The 18,102-nt window shown below is 36.9% G+C and overlaps 1 protein-coding gene across 1 annotated transcript in view; it reads left to right on the plus strand.

The window, feature by feature from the left end:
- The window catches only part of nbeab (neurobeachin b), a gene marked incomplete at its 5' end in the record, with an annotated part of 373,184 nt that extends 355,807 nt beyond the window's left edge, over nucleotides 1–17,377 (plus strand). Inside the window, 5 exons of the mRNA XM_079823731.1 lie at nucleotides 2,019–2,189; nucleotides 11,953–12,054; nucleotides 12,147–12,343; nucleotides 15,398–15,549; nucleotides 15,640–17,377. Coding sequence (XP_079679857.1) covers nucleotides 2,019–2,189; nucleotides 11,953–12,054; nucleotides 12,147–12,343; nucleotides 15,398–15,549; nucleotides 15,640–15,730 — 713 coding nt within the window. The 3' untranslated portion in view covers nucleotides 15,731–17,377. The remainder of the gene's footprint in view (nucleotides 1–2,018; nucleotides 2,190–11,952; nucleotides 12,055–12,146; nucleotides 12,344–15,397; nucleotides 15,550–15,639) is intronic.
- Nucleotides 17,378–18,102: the final 725 nt, after the last annotated feature.

Below are 18,102 nucleotides of genomic sequence, written 5' to 3' on the forward strand. Positions count from 1 at the left end.
ATTCCAAATGTTTCCAAGAATGTTTAAATCCAGAGAAATAAGCAATTTTAACCAGGACACGGACCATGTCTGTGCGTCGCCCATTAATGACATCATACCAGCGTTACCCTCAATTTACGATTTTATTTAGTAGAAACCATGGAAACACCAAAGACGCTTTAATATATTGTGTGTTTCATTAGACAGGTGAGCAACTGTTTGGATACATTCATCGACAGAAAACTAATCATTGTTATAGCTCAACACAGTTAGTCTTATTGTTTTTAATTTTGTTTTCTTGATTTACCGTGAGTACCATGTTTTACCATGCCTATCGATCTAGCTTACTGCAGTGTGCAACAAGTGTCTCATAGTAGCCGGCGAGAAAACTTAACATAACTTTCAACACACTCAAATAATTAGATTAGATTAGATTAGATTCAACTATACTTTTATACTATATACGAGGAGCTCCAGGATATTCAATAGAGCAGGCCCATCACCTCCCCATTGAGATGGACTCGCTGATTGGTAGGTTTGACTCTTTTATTGTTGTTGTTAAATACTTTCTTCTGTCCCAACCTTAACTAAATTAAGTGGTCCATTCGAGCAGTAGGTTTATTTCCCTGAAAAGGTGCTCTGTGGTGCTTTAAAAACATTGCTCTGTTTTGATGAGTATTCCTAAATCCTAAAAGTATTCCTAAATTCCTAAATACTTGATGAGTATTCCTAAATTCCTAATTCCATTTTTGCGTGAGTCATTGAGTGATAGGGAAGTGAAGCAACAAGTCAACTTCCTAAGATTTCAGACGCAGCCACTATATAATAAACATGTTGCAAAAATGATTGTTTTCTAACAAGTCTTCCAAACACTCTGCTATTGGTTGGAAAAACAGATAGCCCCACCCCAAACTCATGTTATCATTGAATCAATGTTGCTGTGTTGATTTAGGAATACTCATCAAAACAGAGCAATGTTTTTAAAGCACCACAGAGCACCTTTTCAGGGAAATAAACCTACTGCTCGAATGGACCACTTAATTTAGTTAAGGTTGGGACAGAAGAAAGTATTTAACAACAACAATAAAAGAGTCAAACCTACCAATCAGCGAGTCCATCTCAATGGGGAGGTGATGGGCCTGCTCTATTGAATATCCTGGAGCTCCTCGTATATAGTATAAAAGTATAGTTGAATCTAATCTAATCTAATCTAATTATTTGAGTGTGTTGAAAGTTATGTTAAGTTTTCTCGCCGGCTACTATGAGACACTTGTTGCACACTGCAGTAAGCTAGATCGATAGGCATGGTAAAACATGGTACTCACGGTAAATCAAGAAAACAAAATTAAAAACAATAAGACTAACTGTAACTAATGTAACTAATATGATAAAACAGCAGTGCGTTACCCCACATACGCATGAACGGAAGAAGCCGAAGCGGTCGTCTGCGGCATAATAAAAGCTCTGTGAAATCAAGCCATCATCAAGCTACACCTTGATTTCTATAGGGCACAGCTGATTGGTTCCTGCTGTATCAGTAGCCAATGAGCTCACTGCTCAACCTTCAAATACTGGTCAGCATTTGCTGTAGCAGTTGCAGGTCGCTTTGAAAAACCCTTCACTTTCCCCAGCTCCACCTGTATAGATATGCTATGGGTAATTCATGTATACTATATTGTACAGCAGCAGCATGTCTTACTTGCTCACAAAAGCATGTTGTGTATGTATTGGCAGTTGCAAGTCCCGTACAGCAGCAATAACCAACAGCAGCAGCATATTAGATCTATTCCACCAAGACCAAACATATCAACATTACCATGCCAAACACTCTGAAAGTTGTTATTTCTCTTGAACTCTCATGAAATGTTATTAGAAGACTCTTTTAGTGCAATTGTGTGATACATTTATGGTTCTTTTTTGTCATTTTACAGGCATCCCCAGTCTTCATTCACTTTTATTACATTGAAATGAAATATATTCATGTTTATTGGTCTGACCAACATATTTGTGCTTTGAATTGTCCGTGTGTTTGTTTGCAGGCAAGCTCACTCAGATAGTTTTCGGTCACTGGGATGTGGTCACATGTCTGGCACGCTCAGAGTCTTACATCGGAGGCGACTGCTACATTGTGTCGGGATCCAGAGATGCCACTCTGCTGCTCTGGTACTGGAGTGGGCGGCACCATATCATTGGAGACAACCCTAACAACAGTGAGTAACAACTGAACTTAAGCGCAATTACATCAATATAAATCATACCACATTATACAAGCATGCAACAAGAGACATTAAAGGGTTAGTTCATCCAAAAAGGAAAATGCTGTCATTAATTCATCGCCCTCATGTCGTTCCAAACCCGTAGGACCTTCGTTTATCTTCAGAACACAAATTAAGATATTTTTGATGAAATCCGAGAGCTCTCTGACCCCTCCATTGACAGCTATTTAGTTAACACTTTCCAGACTAAATAGCTAGAAAGGTAGGAAAGACATTGTTAAAATAGTCCATGTGACTACAGTGGTTCAACCTTAATTTTATGAAGCGTCAAGAATTTTTTTGTTGTACAAAAACAAACAAAAATAACGACTTTAAGGCCTGTTTACACCGGGACGATTTTCGCACGCGTTTAACGCTGACGTTTAACGCCTCGTGATTAAACAAAGGGCGCCAATGTGAGTGTGCACACCGACGCGCAAAAAGGCAGGCGTTTGTTTTGACGTGGCGCGTTAAAAACTGGCCGGCCAATGTGATCTGCGCTTTTGTTCATGTGCCTGGAGCTGCTGAAGTTACAGTGAAACACGACTTGGTGGCGCTCAAGCACAAAACGGTCTTGCCGAGCACACATTGATACGTAGTAAGTAGTAAGCAAAAAGTGTGTGAATGGTTTTGTCCATAGACATATTATGTCTATGGGTTTTGGCCATTGATATACATAATAAAGGCTAGATGTCTTACGGCAGAGTCTCTAACATCATCACCGGCGGCCATCTTGTCACAGGCAGGGCTCTGTGCTTCCTGATGTAAGGTGAGTGATCTGCACGAACACAAATACTCATATCTCGCTGAAATCTGGACGGATTTACAAATGGTTTGGTTTCTTACAAACGTTATTAACGTGGCTATAATTCTGGATGCTTGAACAAATTATGAATAATTATTCATAAGTATGCAGTGTCATAACTACATCTCTGACAAACCAAACAGTTTGAAAATCGGTAGAAAATTTAGCAAGTTATGGTTATTTAAAAAGTACATGTACCATTAAAACACAATGTTACGAGTGAGCGAGCTGACTGTGACAAGATGGCCGCCAGATGCGGACGTCGCCCTCCATCGGCCAGCAGCACGGACGAGACATCTAGCCTTTGTAATGTGTATCTATGGTTTTGGCAAGCACCATAGACCGTAAGCACGTAAATACTGTCTCTCTTCTTCTTCTGCATGACAAGCGAGTGTCAGAAGCGGAAAGTGCCGCAGCACCACCTTGTGTACCGGGAGCGCTACTGAATGTGCACGTTCACTCGGCGCATCGCCAGTGAAAATCGTTTGGGTGTGAACACTCAAGACGCTGCCGATGAGCGCGAGCGGTATTCGTCCCGGTGTGTAACAATCACAATCTCTTCTCGTCTGTATCCTACACAGTTGACGTAGTGTAAACAGTGCAGCACTTCAGAGTTCTATGGCAGAACGGCGGCTCACCATTGACTAGCTCCTGCGTCAGCATCACATGCATGCATCGTGGTGCTCACATGAACAGCGTCGGCCAATGGTAAGCTGGCGTTCTGACGTAGCGATTCGAAAGCGTTGCACTGCATTTACTATGTCAACAGCGTAGGAAACTGGCATGGACGTGAAGAGATTGCTGAATAAAAGTTAATTTTATTTGTTATTTTAGGGTTTTTTGCGCACAAAAAGTATCCTTGTCGCTTCATAAAATGAAGGTTGAACCACTGGAGTCACATAGACTATTTTAACAATATCTTTACTTCCTTTCTGGACCTTGAAAGTGTTAATTATATTGCTGTCTATGAAGGGGCCTGAGAGCTCTTGTATTTCATCAAACATATCTTCATTTGTGTTCCGAAGATGAATGACATGAGGGTGAGTAATTCATGACAAAATGTTTATTTTTGGGTGAACTAACCCTTTAATATTAAATGTTACTTTAATTATGGAGGAGATTATAAAAGCTCACATTATGGGAAATCTATTATTATTATTATTATTAATTTTTATATTAATCACTGTAGTAACAAAAGCTATTATCGCACAACTAATGAATGCATTACAGCTCATAATTGTTCTAGGTTTCCTCACTACTGAAACCAGAAAGCGTTTTTGTTTTGTTTTTTGTAACATGAGCTGCAAACACGTTAACAAGAAAACAAGCTTGCACGTCTGAGCTTGCTTTTGTATGTGTTTTGCAAGAAATCTGTGCATTTGCACCATTGGCGTGTGTATTAGATGCATTGTCTCCTCCACGTGTTGTCATGAGCTGTGGTTTAGCTGAGCGTGTTCTCTAATTAACTTCAGTGATGCTCAGACAGTTAATTAAGGATTTCGGCTCGACTGCCTCCAATTAGCGGGGTACAGCCTCGCTCCTGTTTTCAAAGCAGAGGAAACAAAACTCCCATGATATTCACACACAACTGCTCACTGTGTGCCCTCGCAAAAGCGACTAATGGTCTGTGTGCTTAAAACTGGTGGGAATTAGGAACAAAGAACTATTTCTATATTTAATGAGGAATAAACCTAACAATGGTAACTTTATCAAGCCCACGGTACAACAATCTAGTACCAATCTGGTGTCATTATGTCATATTCAATACGATAATGTAATTACAGAGTCATTTCTGAGTAATACTAATGAACACTATTTGTGTGTGATAATTTTTTGGGAACAGCTTAATAATAATTATAGCAATAATACTGTAACTTTGCTGCATTATGACTGTAATGCTGCTTTGAAACAATCTGTATATTGTAAAAAGCACTATATAAATAAAGGTGACTTGACTTTATTGTTATAATATTTACATTTACATTTCATTACATGTAAACTAATGTTTCTAGAGCAGTGATTTTTAAAATGGCATCTAATGGATGAATGTTTTGAGCATGTTCTCTAGGAAATGAACAGTGCCCTCTAGTGTATTTCAGAACTATCTTTGGTAGCGCTTTACAATACGGTTCATTATTTAGTGCACTTTAATTCATAACCATAATAAATAAAATGTCATTAGTTATTGCAGTTATCACAAACTTAATGAAGAGCTTGTAGCATTCCTAAGTTAGGTTAATGTTAAGTTAAAAATGTCTTGATTCTATGCATTTGTAAGCATACACTAAATAACAGTGTTTGTAGAAACACCCGAGGCAACTCCATAATCCTCTGGTGATCTAAAGTGGAATGCAGACTAATTGTATAAAAACACAGGCATTTTTTTGTTTATTATGTTCCCTCATTATATATTCCAGACTTATAGCCAGAATTCTTTGAGGTTGTTGAGATGATATCAGTGTAGCAGGAAGTAAAGAAAAACAAACCCTCATCAGAGTGTGTTTTTGTGTCAATGATAAGTTCAGCTGTGCCTCATCAAGCTTCTCACTGCACTTTTTTTTCAACTGTTTCTCAATGGAGAGTGTCGGGACAGGAACTTCCATGAATATTCAGCAGATATCCGAGTACCAGCCCCCGCGGCACTCCGACATGGTGTAGAAATTGATTTCACAGTTGCCCGTGAAAGCCGAAGTGTGTCTTAAATGTGCAATGATTAAAATCCCGTCCGGCTCAATCAAGGGCCCGGTGCTTCACGACCCCAGCAGCCGTTCTCCAATTTACACCTCTTAATTGTGTTGCTGCACCGCTGGGGTTTAGCGTGAGGGTTTAGAAGGGACTGATTCAATCTTTTGTGGTGAAGGTGATCTGGGATCTCCCGAGGGATCCAGTGCTGACACGCGTCCCCACCCAGATCACTGACAGCTGCCAGACGGGCCCCCGTGGAAAACTCCGTGAACACGGGACCGTATTGATAAAGGACTGAGTAACCTTTGATTGTTCGCCAACTTAAAAAAAAGAAAACCTCTGCATTTGGAGCAGTCGTTCTATTGATTCCTGGGTTCATTTAACAGTGTTCTGCATGCAAAGTAACGGCATGTGTCTTAATTATGTGGAAGGTAATGAACTTAGTGGTAATTAAAAATTGAAAAGATCTCAGGCATTTAATGGGATGAACCTGTAGTCGTGAGTTCTCCCTGTACAATATTATTAGCTTTGTTTAAGAAATCCCTCTCCCTGCACAATACACCAATTAATGTGGACACTTAAAGTCAGGATTTTATTAAAAGAGAAGAACTTTTATAATTTATTTGGGTACATAACACGCACAGTTTCTGCCATTCTCACGTTAATCTTGAGTACCTATAGAGTTGTATTGCATCCTTCATATTTCCAAAGAGTTTATCATATTTATAAAAGACAGATACGCTGTACCTATTCTGTCCGAAAACATCCGAGCTCATGCAGGCGTTAAGTGGGCGGAGCTAAAGAGCCACAAGCACACACACACACAAAATACACCATGTCATTATCTTCTCTAACTTTCGAATTCACTACATGTTTGTGTAAAAAAATAAAATAATAGATTGGCAAAAAAACACAGACGTTTGATGCAGTTTCACTCACCGCCTGCAGTTTCGACTCGTGACTGGAAACAAACAAACACACTTGCAGAACTCTGTTGCTGCTCCGGAAACACAAACTGTCACTAAAATTCTGTCATTAATTACTTACCCTCATGTCGATCGACACCCGTCAGACCTCCGTTCATCTTTGGAACACAAATGAAGATATTTTAGTTGAAATCTGATGGCTCAGAAAGGCCTCCATTGGCACAATGCACTTTACACTTTCAAGCCCCACAAAAGGTACTAAAGACGTCGTTACAAAGTCCATCTCACTACAGTGTAGAGGGCTGCATTGGGATTGAGTCCCGCCGGGTCCCGCGGGACCCAACGTAAATCTCGCGGGAGTGGGCGGTTTGAATTTTGCTGCGGGCGGGAATGGGCGGCTAAAAAAAACACCGCGGGAATCGGCGGGATAGGGAGGTTGCCTAACGACATGATGGAGAAGATGTCAATAGATGATGTAGAAAAGAACCTCAAACGAGGTATTTACAGCACAAAACCTAAGCAAGGAAAGTCTGACATTTGGAGAAGTTTCTCAATTGTTTTGGTAGGCAAAATCATGCGGTATAACGTTATATGTATCCACATATTGCGCAGCTGGCAAATACATAGCTACTTGATCATACCTCACCAAAAACGCTCAGCACTCCCTGCAGGTCAAGTTGACTGGGTTTTTTTGACAAACAATACATAGAAGTTTAGTGAGTGGAAATGGATTGTTTCTAAATGTCCGTTTGCTATTTTGTGTTCACATTACGTTCTGTTGAAGCATGTTTTCTCAGGTTTCCTTTCAGTCGGTCACGTTCGACGGAATTGGGATCTGTTTTTTGTTTCTCAATCTGTTTTTCAGTTTTGCAAAGCAGTCTATTTTTATGTGCAAAGTTTTTGATAAAAACGAAATTATATTTGAATGTATTTGTCGTTTTTATTTTGTACATGCAGGCCAGGGAAACGAAACAAACAACCCCATGAATCTCTTTAATAATATCAATACAAATACGTGTTCTTTTTTTTTCCTGCGGGACATGAGAAGACACAAAATCAATGCATCTCTATTATTGTGCGGGAATAAATTCTCAGAGTTTTGCGGGTGCGGGCGGGAGTGGACATACATATTGCGGGAGCGGGCGGGCGGGAGTGTAACACATACGTTGCGGGAGCGGGCGGTAATGGTCAGAAATTCGGCGGGTGCGGGCGGGAGCGGGATGAAGAAAACAGTCCCGCGCAGGGCTCTACTACAGTGGTTCTACCATAACTTTATGAAGCGACGAGAATAGTTTTTGTGCGCAAAAAATAGACTATATAAGACTCACTGATTCATAACGCTTCGAAGCTTCATGATGCAAGTTTTGAAATTGGTCATCACTATATAAGTCGTTATTTAGGGTTTTTTTGCGTACAAAAACTATTCTCGTCGCTTCATAAAGTTATTGTAGAACCACTGTAGTGAGATGGACTTTGTAACGACGTCTTTAGTACCTTTTATGGGTCTGGAGAGTGAACCGTGCATTGTGCCAATGGAGGCCTTTCCGAGCCATCGGATTTCAACTAAAATATCTTCATTTGTGTTCCGAAGATGAACGGAGGTCTTACGGGTGTCGAACGACATGAGGGTAAGTAATTAATGACAGAATTTTCATTTTTGGATGAACTACCCCTTTAAAGATATTCTCATAGATTCAGCGTAATTTAAAGTTATACATACACTGTAAACCGAATAAGTTGGGCTAACTCAAAAAAATTTGAGGTAATCAGTTACATCACATTTTTTGAGTTATGAGGTTTACAATTTTAAGTAAGCAGAACTATCAAGTTTTGAGTTTGTAGTACTCATGTATGTTAATTGCTCCTAACTTGAAGTACTGAGTTAGCTAACTCATACATTTTGATAGCAATTAACATAAAATATTTACTTAATTAACCTTTTTATTTTTAGTAATTGCAAATCCAATGAGTTATTTACTTCACTGTAAACTCTAATAAGTTGTCAGAACTCAAAACAGTTGAATGAGATTTCTTTAAGTTACGAAACTCGAAGTTTAAGTAAGATTTGTATTTTGTACTCATACATTTTTATTGTACTTAACTTGAACTATTTGAGTACACTAAGTGCCATAGGCAAAGCATGCTGGGAAATATAAAAATCACAGCCATTTCAGTTAAACTTAAGTTAGTTTAAATGAAAGGAAATGAGTTCTTACAACTCAAACAAATGAAACAGTTCAGTTTACTTGAAATGTCAGTTCTGTGAACTCAAAAGAAAAAGAAAGTTCCAAATATTCTTAAACGTTAATAATAATAATAATAATACATTTTATTTGTAGCGCACTTTACATTAAACAAAATCTCAAAGTGCTAGTTACGTTACTTTAACTGAACTCATGTGTTTAATTTAAGTCTGCCCTACTAAAACCAATGAAGTATTTTGAGCGTTCAAAATGGTATGGATTTTCTGTCTTCTGTGGAGATTTGTATTTATCGCTTTTACCAGGCAATTGCAATGAATCGGGACTGGCTTTTTCAGGCTTCATAAAGGACATAAAAGCCCCATAAACGTAGTCCAGAAGTCTTCTGAAGTCCTTTGATAGACAGACCAAAATTTAAGTCTTATTTACTTAAAAATCTTGACATTTTGACAACAGCTTCTTGCCGCATTCAAGTAGAGATGTCTGATTCGTGAACAAATAGTTTACTCAATCAATCTGAATGATTTGTTCATGAATCTGACTTAAACTACGGAGCCCCTAAAGGGACATGGTGATGGAAAAAAATATGAGATTATGTTTTAATGCTTTTGCGTTCTCTCGTTTAAACTAAAGCAATAGTAAAGACATTTATAATGAAGGATCTGAATGATCATGTGACAAATTCAGCTTTTCCTTCACAGGAACTGTAATAATTACTGATAATATTTAGCAATATTACTGTTTTTACTGTATTCTCAAATAAATGTTTTGATCATATACAGTAAATGCTGCCTTGGTGAGCAAAAAATATTGCCGACCCCAAATTTTGAATGGTAGTGTTTGGGTTTGTTCATCACTTAATGCTATTGAATAACATATCATACTTATAATCTAGCATGTAAGACGCATGGACTACTTTATATTTTGATGCCTTTTTGCTATTATTCTATATATCCTTTTTGATGCTTGAAAGCTTAATTTCCCATTCATTGTGTGACCATTACATTATTTAAATTTCTCCTTTTGTGTGCCAAAGAAGAGAGTCAAATGTGTTTGGGATTACACACTGTACACACAAGTAAATGATGACAGAATTTTGGATGAACTAATCCTTTAAACCAAACACACACACACACCTTCTCCGAAAGCAATGTTTAATCCATCCAGAAACATAATGTTGATCCCCCCGGCTAATAATTACTGTTTTGCTTCCTCACTGCACAAATCAAGCTAATTACACCACTGGCCCCGTTTTCCTTACGGTTGAATTGCTTCTCTAACTTACTGCAGTGTGCACAAATATAAGAGTGTGTTCAAGTGTGATGAGTACAGACCCAAGAGGGCGAGCTGTTTAATGACTCTACCTGTTATTTCTCAAATGAACTGCTTTGCAAACTGAGGCAGTGGATCTTATAACAAGGAAAATGTAGATGTGATAAGGATGTATGCAGTTTATAGCACATCTTGGCAGATTTGAATTTTTTTTTTCACTTTTTTCAAAATGAGCCCTCTCATGGCAGCTGACGGAGTCACCCAGCCGGTGCTGACGTACCACAGGTGTCTTTAAATGACCTCATATCACCTCTTCCCTCCCCCTCATCCATCATGTGACAATGTATGGGGTCCAGAGGCTGTTGGGCCACTGCCGGTGATCATTTGGAAGGGGACGCCTCCTTGAGCAGATGTTCTCTAGGGCACCTGACCTGCTTTATTGTGTTTTCCTCGCATCGGTTAGCTATATCGTGCTTGTGGACTTGTGTAGTGTTCCGAGTGGAATTACCTTCCAGAAACAATAAGATTAATTGGTTTTGGTGATATGCATTGTAAGAATCGGCTAAAACTAATCCAGTTTAATAAATCATATTAATTATCTCTACTGCAGGATCCAGTAGGGGTGCTTCTATTTTTTCCTTTTATATTTTGAATTTATTTTATTTACTTTTAATAATGTATTTATTTGTGTACTTGTTTTATTGTTATCATCATTAAAATTTTATTTTTGTAATCTATTGTTACTATTATTATTATTATTATTATGATTATTATTATTATATATTTCAAAATCCTAAAAGTCTAAGAGTGCTTTTTTGTGCTTCTTTTTATTTGTTAATTCATTTATCATTTAATTTTATAATTCAAAATCATAAAGTCAAAATGCTAGAAGTCTCTGACTACTAATGAGTATGCTTTTATTTATTTTTATGTATTTATGGTTTTGCTTATTTATTATAATTATTATGTATTGTTGTTATTATCTTTTTAATTATATATCTTTAAATACTATTTAAGCCAAAATCCTAAAAGTTTAAGACAACTAATAAAAATGCTTCTATTTTTGTATTTATGTTTTAACGTATATATAATAAGTACATTTTTTGTAATCTATTATTATTATTATAATTTATTCATCATTTTAATGGTATAATTCAGAATCATAAAGTCAAGATCTCAAAAGTATTTGACCACTGAATATGCTTCTATTTATTTGTTTGTTATCTTTATGGTTTTGCTTATTTATTATTATTTTCTAAATCCTATTTGTCAAAATCCTAAACGTTTAAGATGACTAATAAAAATGCTGTAAAAAAAAAAAAAAAAAAAAAAAAAAAAAAAATTATATATATATATATATATATATATATATATATATATATATATATATATATATATATATATATATATATATTTGTGATTTATATTTTTTTATTTGAAATAATAACAACAAAATACAAAACTAAAATAGCAGCAAAAATACTGATAAGATAAAAGGACATAAATACAGTAAAAAATATTTTTTGTGTTTATATTTTTTATGTATTTATAATTCAGTTTATTTTTGTAATCTATTTTACTTTTGTTATTTATGGTTATTATCATTTTAATTGTATATTTTATACTTCTATTTTTTTTTCTATTAATATTTGTTTATGTATTTACTTTAAATTTTAGCCCGTGGTCTTAGAATCATAGATCTGCTGCATGCATCGACTCCATTACAGTTAATGTCGTTATATTTCTGTTTACTATAATGTGTGTTTCCTGCCCTCATGTTTTTAATCTTAATTTGAATTATAATGTGTGTTTCCTGTGCTCATTTGCAGGTGATTACCCAGCTCCCCGTGCGGTTCTGACCGGTCATGACTATGAGGTGGTGTGTGTGTCAGTGTGTGCTGAGCTGGGAATTGTAATAAGTGGAGCAAAAGGTGAGTGAGAAGAGCATTGTGCGATACGAAATAATATGAGGCAGTGTGTAATTCCACAAGAGCGTCACTCATCAGACATCTGTGTTTGTCAGAGGGGCCGTGTCTGGTCCACACCATCACTGGGGACCTTCTGAGGGCTCTCGAGGGCCCTGAGAGCTGTGTGCTTCCCCGCCTGATCTCAGTGTCCAGCGAGGGCCACTGCATCATCTACTATGACAGGGGGCAGTTCTGCAACTTCAGCATCAACGGCAAGCTGCTGGCCCAGATGGAGGTCAACGACTCCACGCGTGTATGTTCTCAACTCTTTGCTTTATCATGCACATGTTGGTCTGGTTACACTGATACTAAACATGCTAGTGTAAAATGAACCATTTAGATTTCAATAGCAAAGCCTCAGTGGTCTAGTAATGCCTTGTGGCAGAAATTGCGGTAGCACTTTATTTGAAGTCTTGTTCCGCATGTACATTATAGCAATTACAATAAGATATTAACCCTGAACCTACCCCTAAACCTAACCTTAACCCATGTAGTTACCCTGTAACTGTAAGTACACGTACTGTAAAATAAAGTGCAACCAAACTTGCATTACTGTTTGAGTAAAAAGATGAACTCTGAAAGGGAATTATTATTCAACATGATAAGATTTAACACTTTAATTGGATAAATATAAGAATTTCAGAATGTTTTGGTAAAATAAATCGTACCTGCTAAATGTACTCCTATAGTTTGATATACATAAATCATTTAATTAGTTAAATATCATATTATTATTGTTGTAATAAATTATAATATAGCAGCTGAATATATTTTAAACATCACATTATCTATATAGTATATATATTTATTAATTATAATAAAAGTGTTTAATTTAATTCATAATCCAATTAAATAATTGGGAAACACATTAAAACATTGTTATTGTTATAACAGTAATAATATTTCATAAAAATATTATTAATACTATATAATTTGTTTTTATATAGAATATAGTAAAATCTTATCAACTCCAAACTTTTGAAATATTTTTAAAGATTGCCTTATGCTCACCAAGGCTGCATTTATTTGGTCCGACAAAAACAGAATTATTGTGAAATGTTATTAGAACATATTTAAAAAAAAAATTATATTTGAATATATTAAAATATAATTTATTCCTGTGATGGAAAAGCTGAATCTTCAACATCATTACTCCAGTGTTCAGTGTCACATGATCCTTCAGAAATCATTCTAATATGATGATTTGCTGCTCATGAAATAATTCCTATCATTATCGTCAATGATAAAAACAGTTGTGCTCCTTAATATTTTTTTCTCGGAACAGAGATACTTTTTTTCCCAGGACGCTTTGATGAATAGAAAGTTGAAAAGAACAGCATTTCTTTAAAAAGAATATCTTTTTTGACATAATACATCTCTTTACTGTCACATTTGATCAATTTCATGCATAACATATTAATTTCTTTTTTAAAAAATCATCTAACTAAACCCAACATTTTGACCAGTGGTGTATTAGTAATAATATTTGGAAATAATATAAAAAATAAAATAAAAAAAAATACCTTTCTAGTAACTGCAATAAAGTGGAGTAAATTGTAATACAACAATGTAACTTTTGTAAAAAGCAAAACTGCATGCATTTTGCGGAATCATTTTTTTTGGTTGTGCTTCGGCTCTGCATGACTGTGCAGATGAATACGAATATCCTACTGTTCACAAAACATTAACCACTAGGCTTAAGAGATATAACCAGTTTTGATGGAAAGGATCTCAAGCTGACTAGCTGAAGACGTTACTGTAGCTTAACCCATTAACAGATGCAGTACTTCCTTGAAAATAAACTCCATCACAGCGCTACATCAACCATAATGAAATGATCCTTCACAATAGATAATGCTTCACAATGAACTCTGTTAGAGAGATACATATGGCAGTTTATCTGTTCAATAAGACCTTACTCACTTTTTCAGTAATATAAACGCAATCTCAGCATCACTTTTACAACATTTCGAATCCCTCAGTTCTCACCATCTCCGAAAAGCCAAGCCAATGTTGGTTCTTGTTTTATTACGAGGTCTGGCGCATTCTCTTTTTCGTCAGCAGACTCTCCTCTGTTCAGTGTTTTTTTTAACCCAGAAGGTTTGATATTTAGATGCTCCATGTCATCCTTTCTCGCTAACCTGTGCCATTCCCACACCGGACATGGAGCAACTTTTCTCTATTGACAGATATGATGAGACACAAATGGGAAAGTGGCGCATATGCGTGATTTCCTGTTTATTGTTCTAATCGGAACGGGACAGCATTTGTCCTCTGACTATGCCATCTCACAGTCACCAGACTGTTTACTCGTCTTTTTAAATTCAATTTGAAATCAAGCTTCCTTGTGCTGTATGTAAGCTATTGCAACACAATTAGTTAGCAAATATTTGTGAGATAATTGTAATGGTAATTGATCAACATTTATATATGAGAAAAAGCTTAAAAGCTTTATCATATGAACTGATCTCTTCAGAATAAATTTTAATTGCCTAGACTTTCAATAGATGGGCAAAAAAAGAAATAATATTAAAATATCTATTTGACAGTATATGCAGCTTTTTTCCCCATGGTATCGAAAATGGTATCGAATATCGATACTTTTTTAGGTATGTATCGAAGTTAGAAATTCCAGTATCGTGACAACGCTAATGTACATGCTTGTATTTTTGAGAGAAAAATGTTTATGCATGGTTTTTGAAAAACCTAAAAAAAAAAAAAAATTTAATTAAGGCCTCAAAACGCACTAGATATGTGTCCACAAGACTTTTGACTAATGGGTGTATTTGCCTAGAGTTTTAGCTTTAAACTGATGTGAGAATCATTGAGCCTACTCATTCACATAAAACAGTATGACCATGCTATTACGATCCTACATCGGCATCAAAACATAGCGAATCCAACGCATTCGTGCAGCTCGCCGTAATTTGTCTAGACGGAGATTACAATCGAGCAGCTATTAGCTCGATTAGCTGCTATTTCAAAAATGGCGAATCTCAAGTTTGTGTTTGTCTTGTTGGTCACGGTAACCCCGCCCCCAGTTGCAAGCGGTTCTTACTTTTAGACCAGCAATGTTTTGGTGCTACTTAAGAACCACTTTTCCTGGTTTGGAGCTGGTGCTTTGGGTGTGGAAAGACAAAGAACATATTTGAAACTAGGCTCTGCCTCCGAACCAGCACCATCACTGCCTTGGTGGAAAACGGTTAATAGTGAATAAATGCAATACAAAAACACGTTTTGGAAGAAGGATTGATGTTGTATTGTACCATTAATGAGATATGTGTGATATGCAATTTCATACACTCAGGCCGTCATCCTGAGCAGCGATGGGCAGAATCTAGTGACTGGAGGAGATAACGGGGTGGTGGAGGTGTGGCAGGCCTGCGACTTCAAGCAGCTGTACGTCTACCCTGGCTGTGACGCCGGCATCCGAGCAATGGACCTGTCACACGATCAGAGGTTTCACTTAACTTTATACTTTTACTACACAGAGACAATAAAGCAAATCCTAAACTGGTTTAAACCTGACGTTGTCTCCTGTGTTTCCAGGACTCTGATCACGGGCATGGCGTCTGGTAGCATCGTGGCTTTCAACATTGATTTTAATCGCTGGCACTTTGAGCATCAGAACAGGTACTGAGAGCGATCAGCCAATGACGGGCCGCTGCCACCTCGGTCGGGAGGTCATGTAGCAACAGAAAACATATGGAATGAAAGAAGTAACACAAGGCTAGTTGGAGAAGTCACAGCAGTTTAAGGAATCTCAGCTGCTTGAGCAGATGTATACATGTCTGAAACATGCACAGGAGCGATTAATAGATGAATCGAGAGAGCACAGATGGAGGCCAGCATAGTTTTTCATCACAAATTATTTTATCAAAATGTCATCTGAGCTAAACAATAGCCTCTTTACTCATAGTCCCGTCATTTTAACTGACAGTAACGCTTTGAATAGAGAACCAATAACAATATTTTTATGAGGTTTATTTTCTACTGGCTTCCAGCATATTTCACTTTCTCAAGGTTTCTTTCTACAGGCTTTCGGGAAAGAAAAGCTACATGAACAGTAAATAATGAAATGCCCTCTCTCTGATGCCGAGCTCATGTGTGTAAATGCTCTACTTTCTTTCAAACTCGTCTCTGAGGCTGCTTTCTAAACTATTCTGCAATTGAATTATGTTTGTCCTGTGTTCATGCATTTGACATCATCAAATGCTTTTTGATATGATTACAAAGAGAAAAAAAAAGAGAGAGAAGCTCTTTTGTTTTAATGTGACGTCCTGTAATGTTCGTTCAGTCATTCTCCTCATGTGAGGGTGAATGGTTTGTCTAGTGTGGATGTATTTGATTTCAAATTGTGAACCAGATTGTGTCTGGACTTCTTGATGGATGCAGCATTAAATACATTGTTTGGTATCATGTGCACTCCAGGAATAGGGTTGAGGGTTGACGTCGATGGGGCTGGATCATTATAATTCTTGTGCAATTTTGCCATTTAAAAAAATATATATGGTTTTACACATGTGAAAAGACAACAGTGAGGTTTTTAAACCAGTATTTGCACTTTTTTTGTGGCTGTTTTGCTGTAATTTTACATTCAAATACAAGCCTTGAACATCTCATCTCTGAAAATATCAGTTGTTAAACTCAGAATTTTTGTTGAAGAGGGTACGCTAAACATCGTTATGTTCCTTTACTGTCTTAAATTGTCGACTGCCATCAAGATCTCTCAGAATTGCACTTGTAAACAGAAAATAACATTGTAAAATCACTGCTGTAAGCAATACATTATGTACGATGTTTGCGGATCTTTAATTCTATTGCATAATGTAAATCAAAGCTATTACTCAGAGTTTATGGATCAAAAAAAAAGGAAACTATTTTTAATTGTTTTAGTGCAAATATGTGAAATATTCCGCTGTAAGAAGACAAAGCATTGAGTTTTTTTGCCAATCCACACAATAAATACGGTGCCATAGTTAACATTTTATTTACAAGAATAGCAATTTAGATTTGATATACTGAGCAATGGTTATTTTTAAAACCTTAAAAATGAGTTTACCTTAATGTCATATTTATGTTGAAATGCCTCAGATTTCAAATGATTTATTTGATGTGAACAGTTTCCATCAGGAACTTTGACATTGCAAGTAATGGTGCCTGCTAATCCAGCAGATATGATTAAGTTTCTTTTTAGTTCAAACTGTTCGGTATGTCCTTGTGAATCATTGTGATGAAATGTATTAACCTACTTTTTATTTATAATAAAAGATGAGAAAAGTACTGCATTGAGTGCTGTTCCCTTGCATTAGTGCATACAAATGGCTACATGTGCTTTTAAGAATACAACTTTTCCCATCATTTTAAGCTAGGCCTGGCAATTTCGGAGAGGCTGGCCATAGCAAGCTAGCTTTGAAAGCATAAGATCCCAGCCTCCCTTCAGAAAATCTCCAAAGCCACGCCTCCTCCAAAACACATGAAGCGGTCTGTAAAGCGTCACGAGAGGTGGCGTTAAATTATCTCAAAGCATGGAACATTACAATACTAGTGAACGTAAACAATTTACAGAGCTCTTACTTGTACCACATGACTGCTGCAGATTCATGTCACTATCAACATTTGATGGCCTGTCTCCCGGTATCTCCTCCATGCTCTTGAAACTGTGCTGGGAGACACACCAAACCTCCTTGCGACGGCACGTATGGATGTGCCATCCTGGAGGAGCAGGAATGCCCGTGAAACCTGCTTGGGTTGCAGGTACTGCCTCATGCTACAGACAGTGACAAGGACCCTAACAAAACTCGAAACTTAAAGGGTTAGTTCACCCAAAAATGAAATTTCTTCCATTAATGACTCACCCCAATGTTGTTCCACACCCGTAAGACCTCCGTTCATCCTCGGAACACAGTTTAAGATATTTTAGATTTAGTCCGAGGGCTTTCAGTCCTTTGAATGTAAGTGTATGCACACTTTGCTGTCCACGTCCAGAAAGGTAATGAAAACATCATCAAA

Source organism: Gobio gobio (genome assembly GCF_949357685.1).
Source record: "Gobio gobio genome assembly, chromosome: 8".
NCBI classification, from domain to species: Eukaryota; Metazoa; Chordata; class Actinopteri; order Cypriniformes; family Gobionidae; genus Gobio; species Gobio gobio.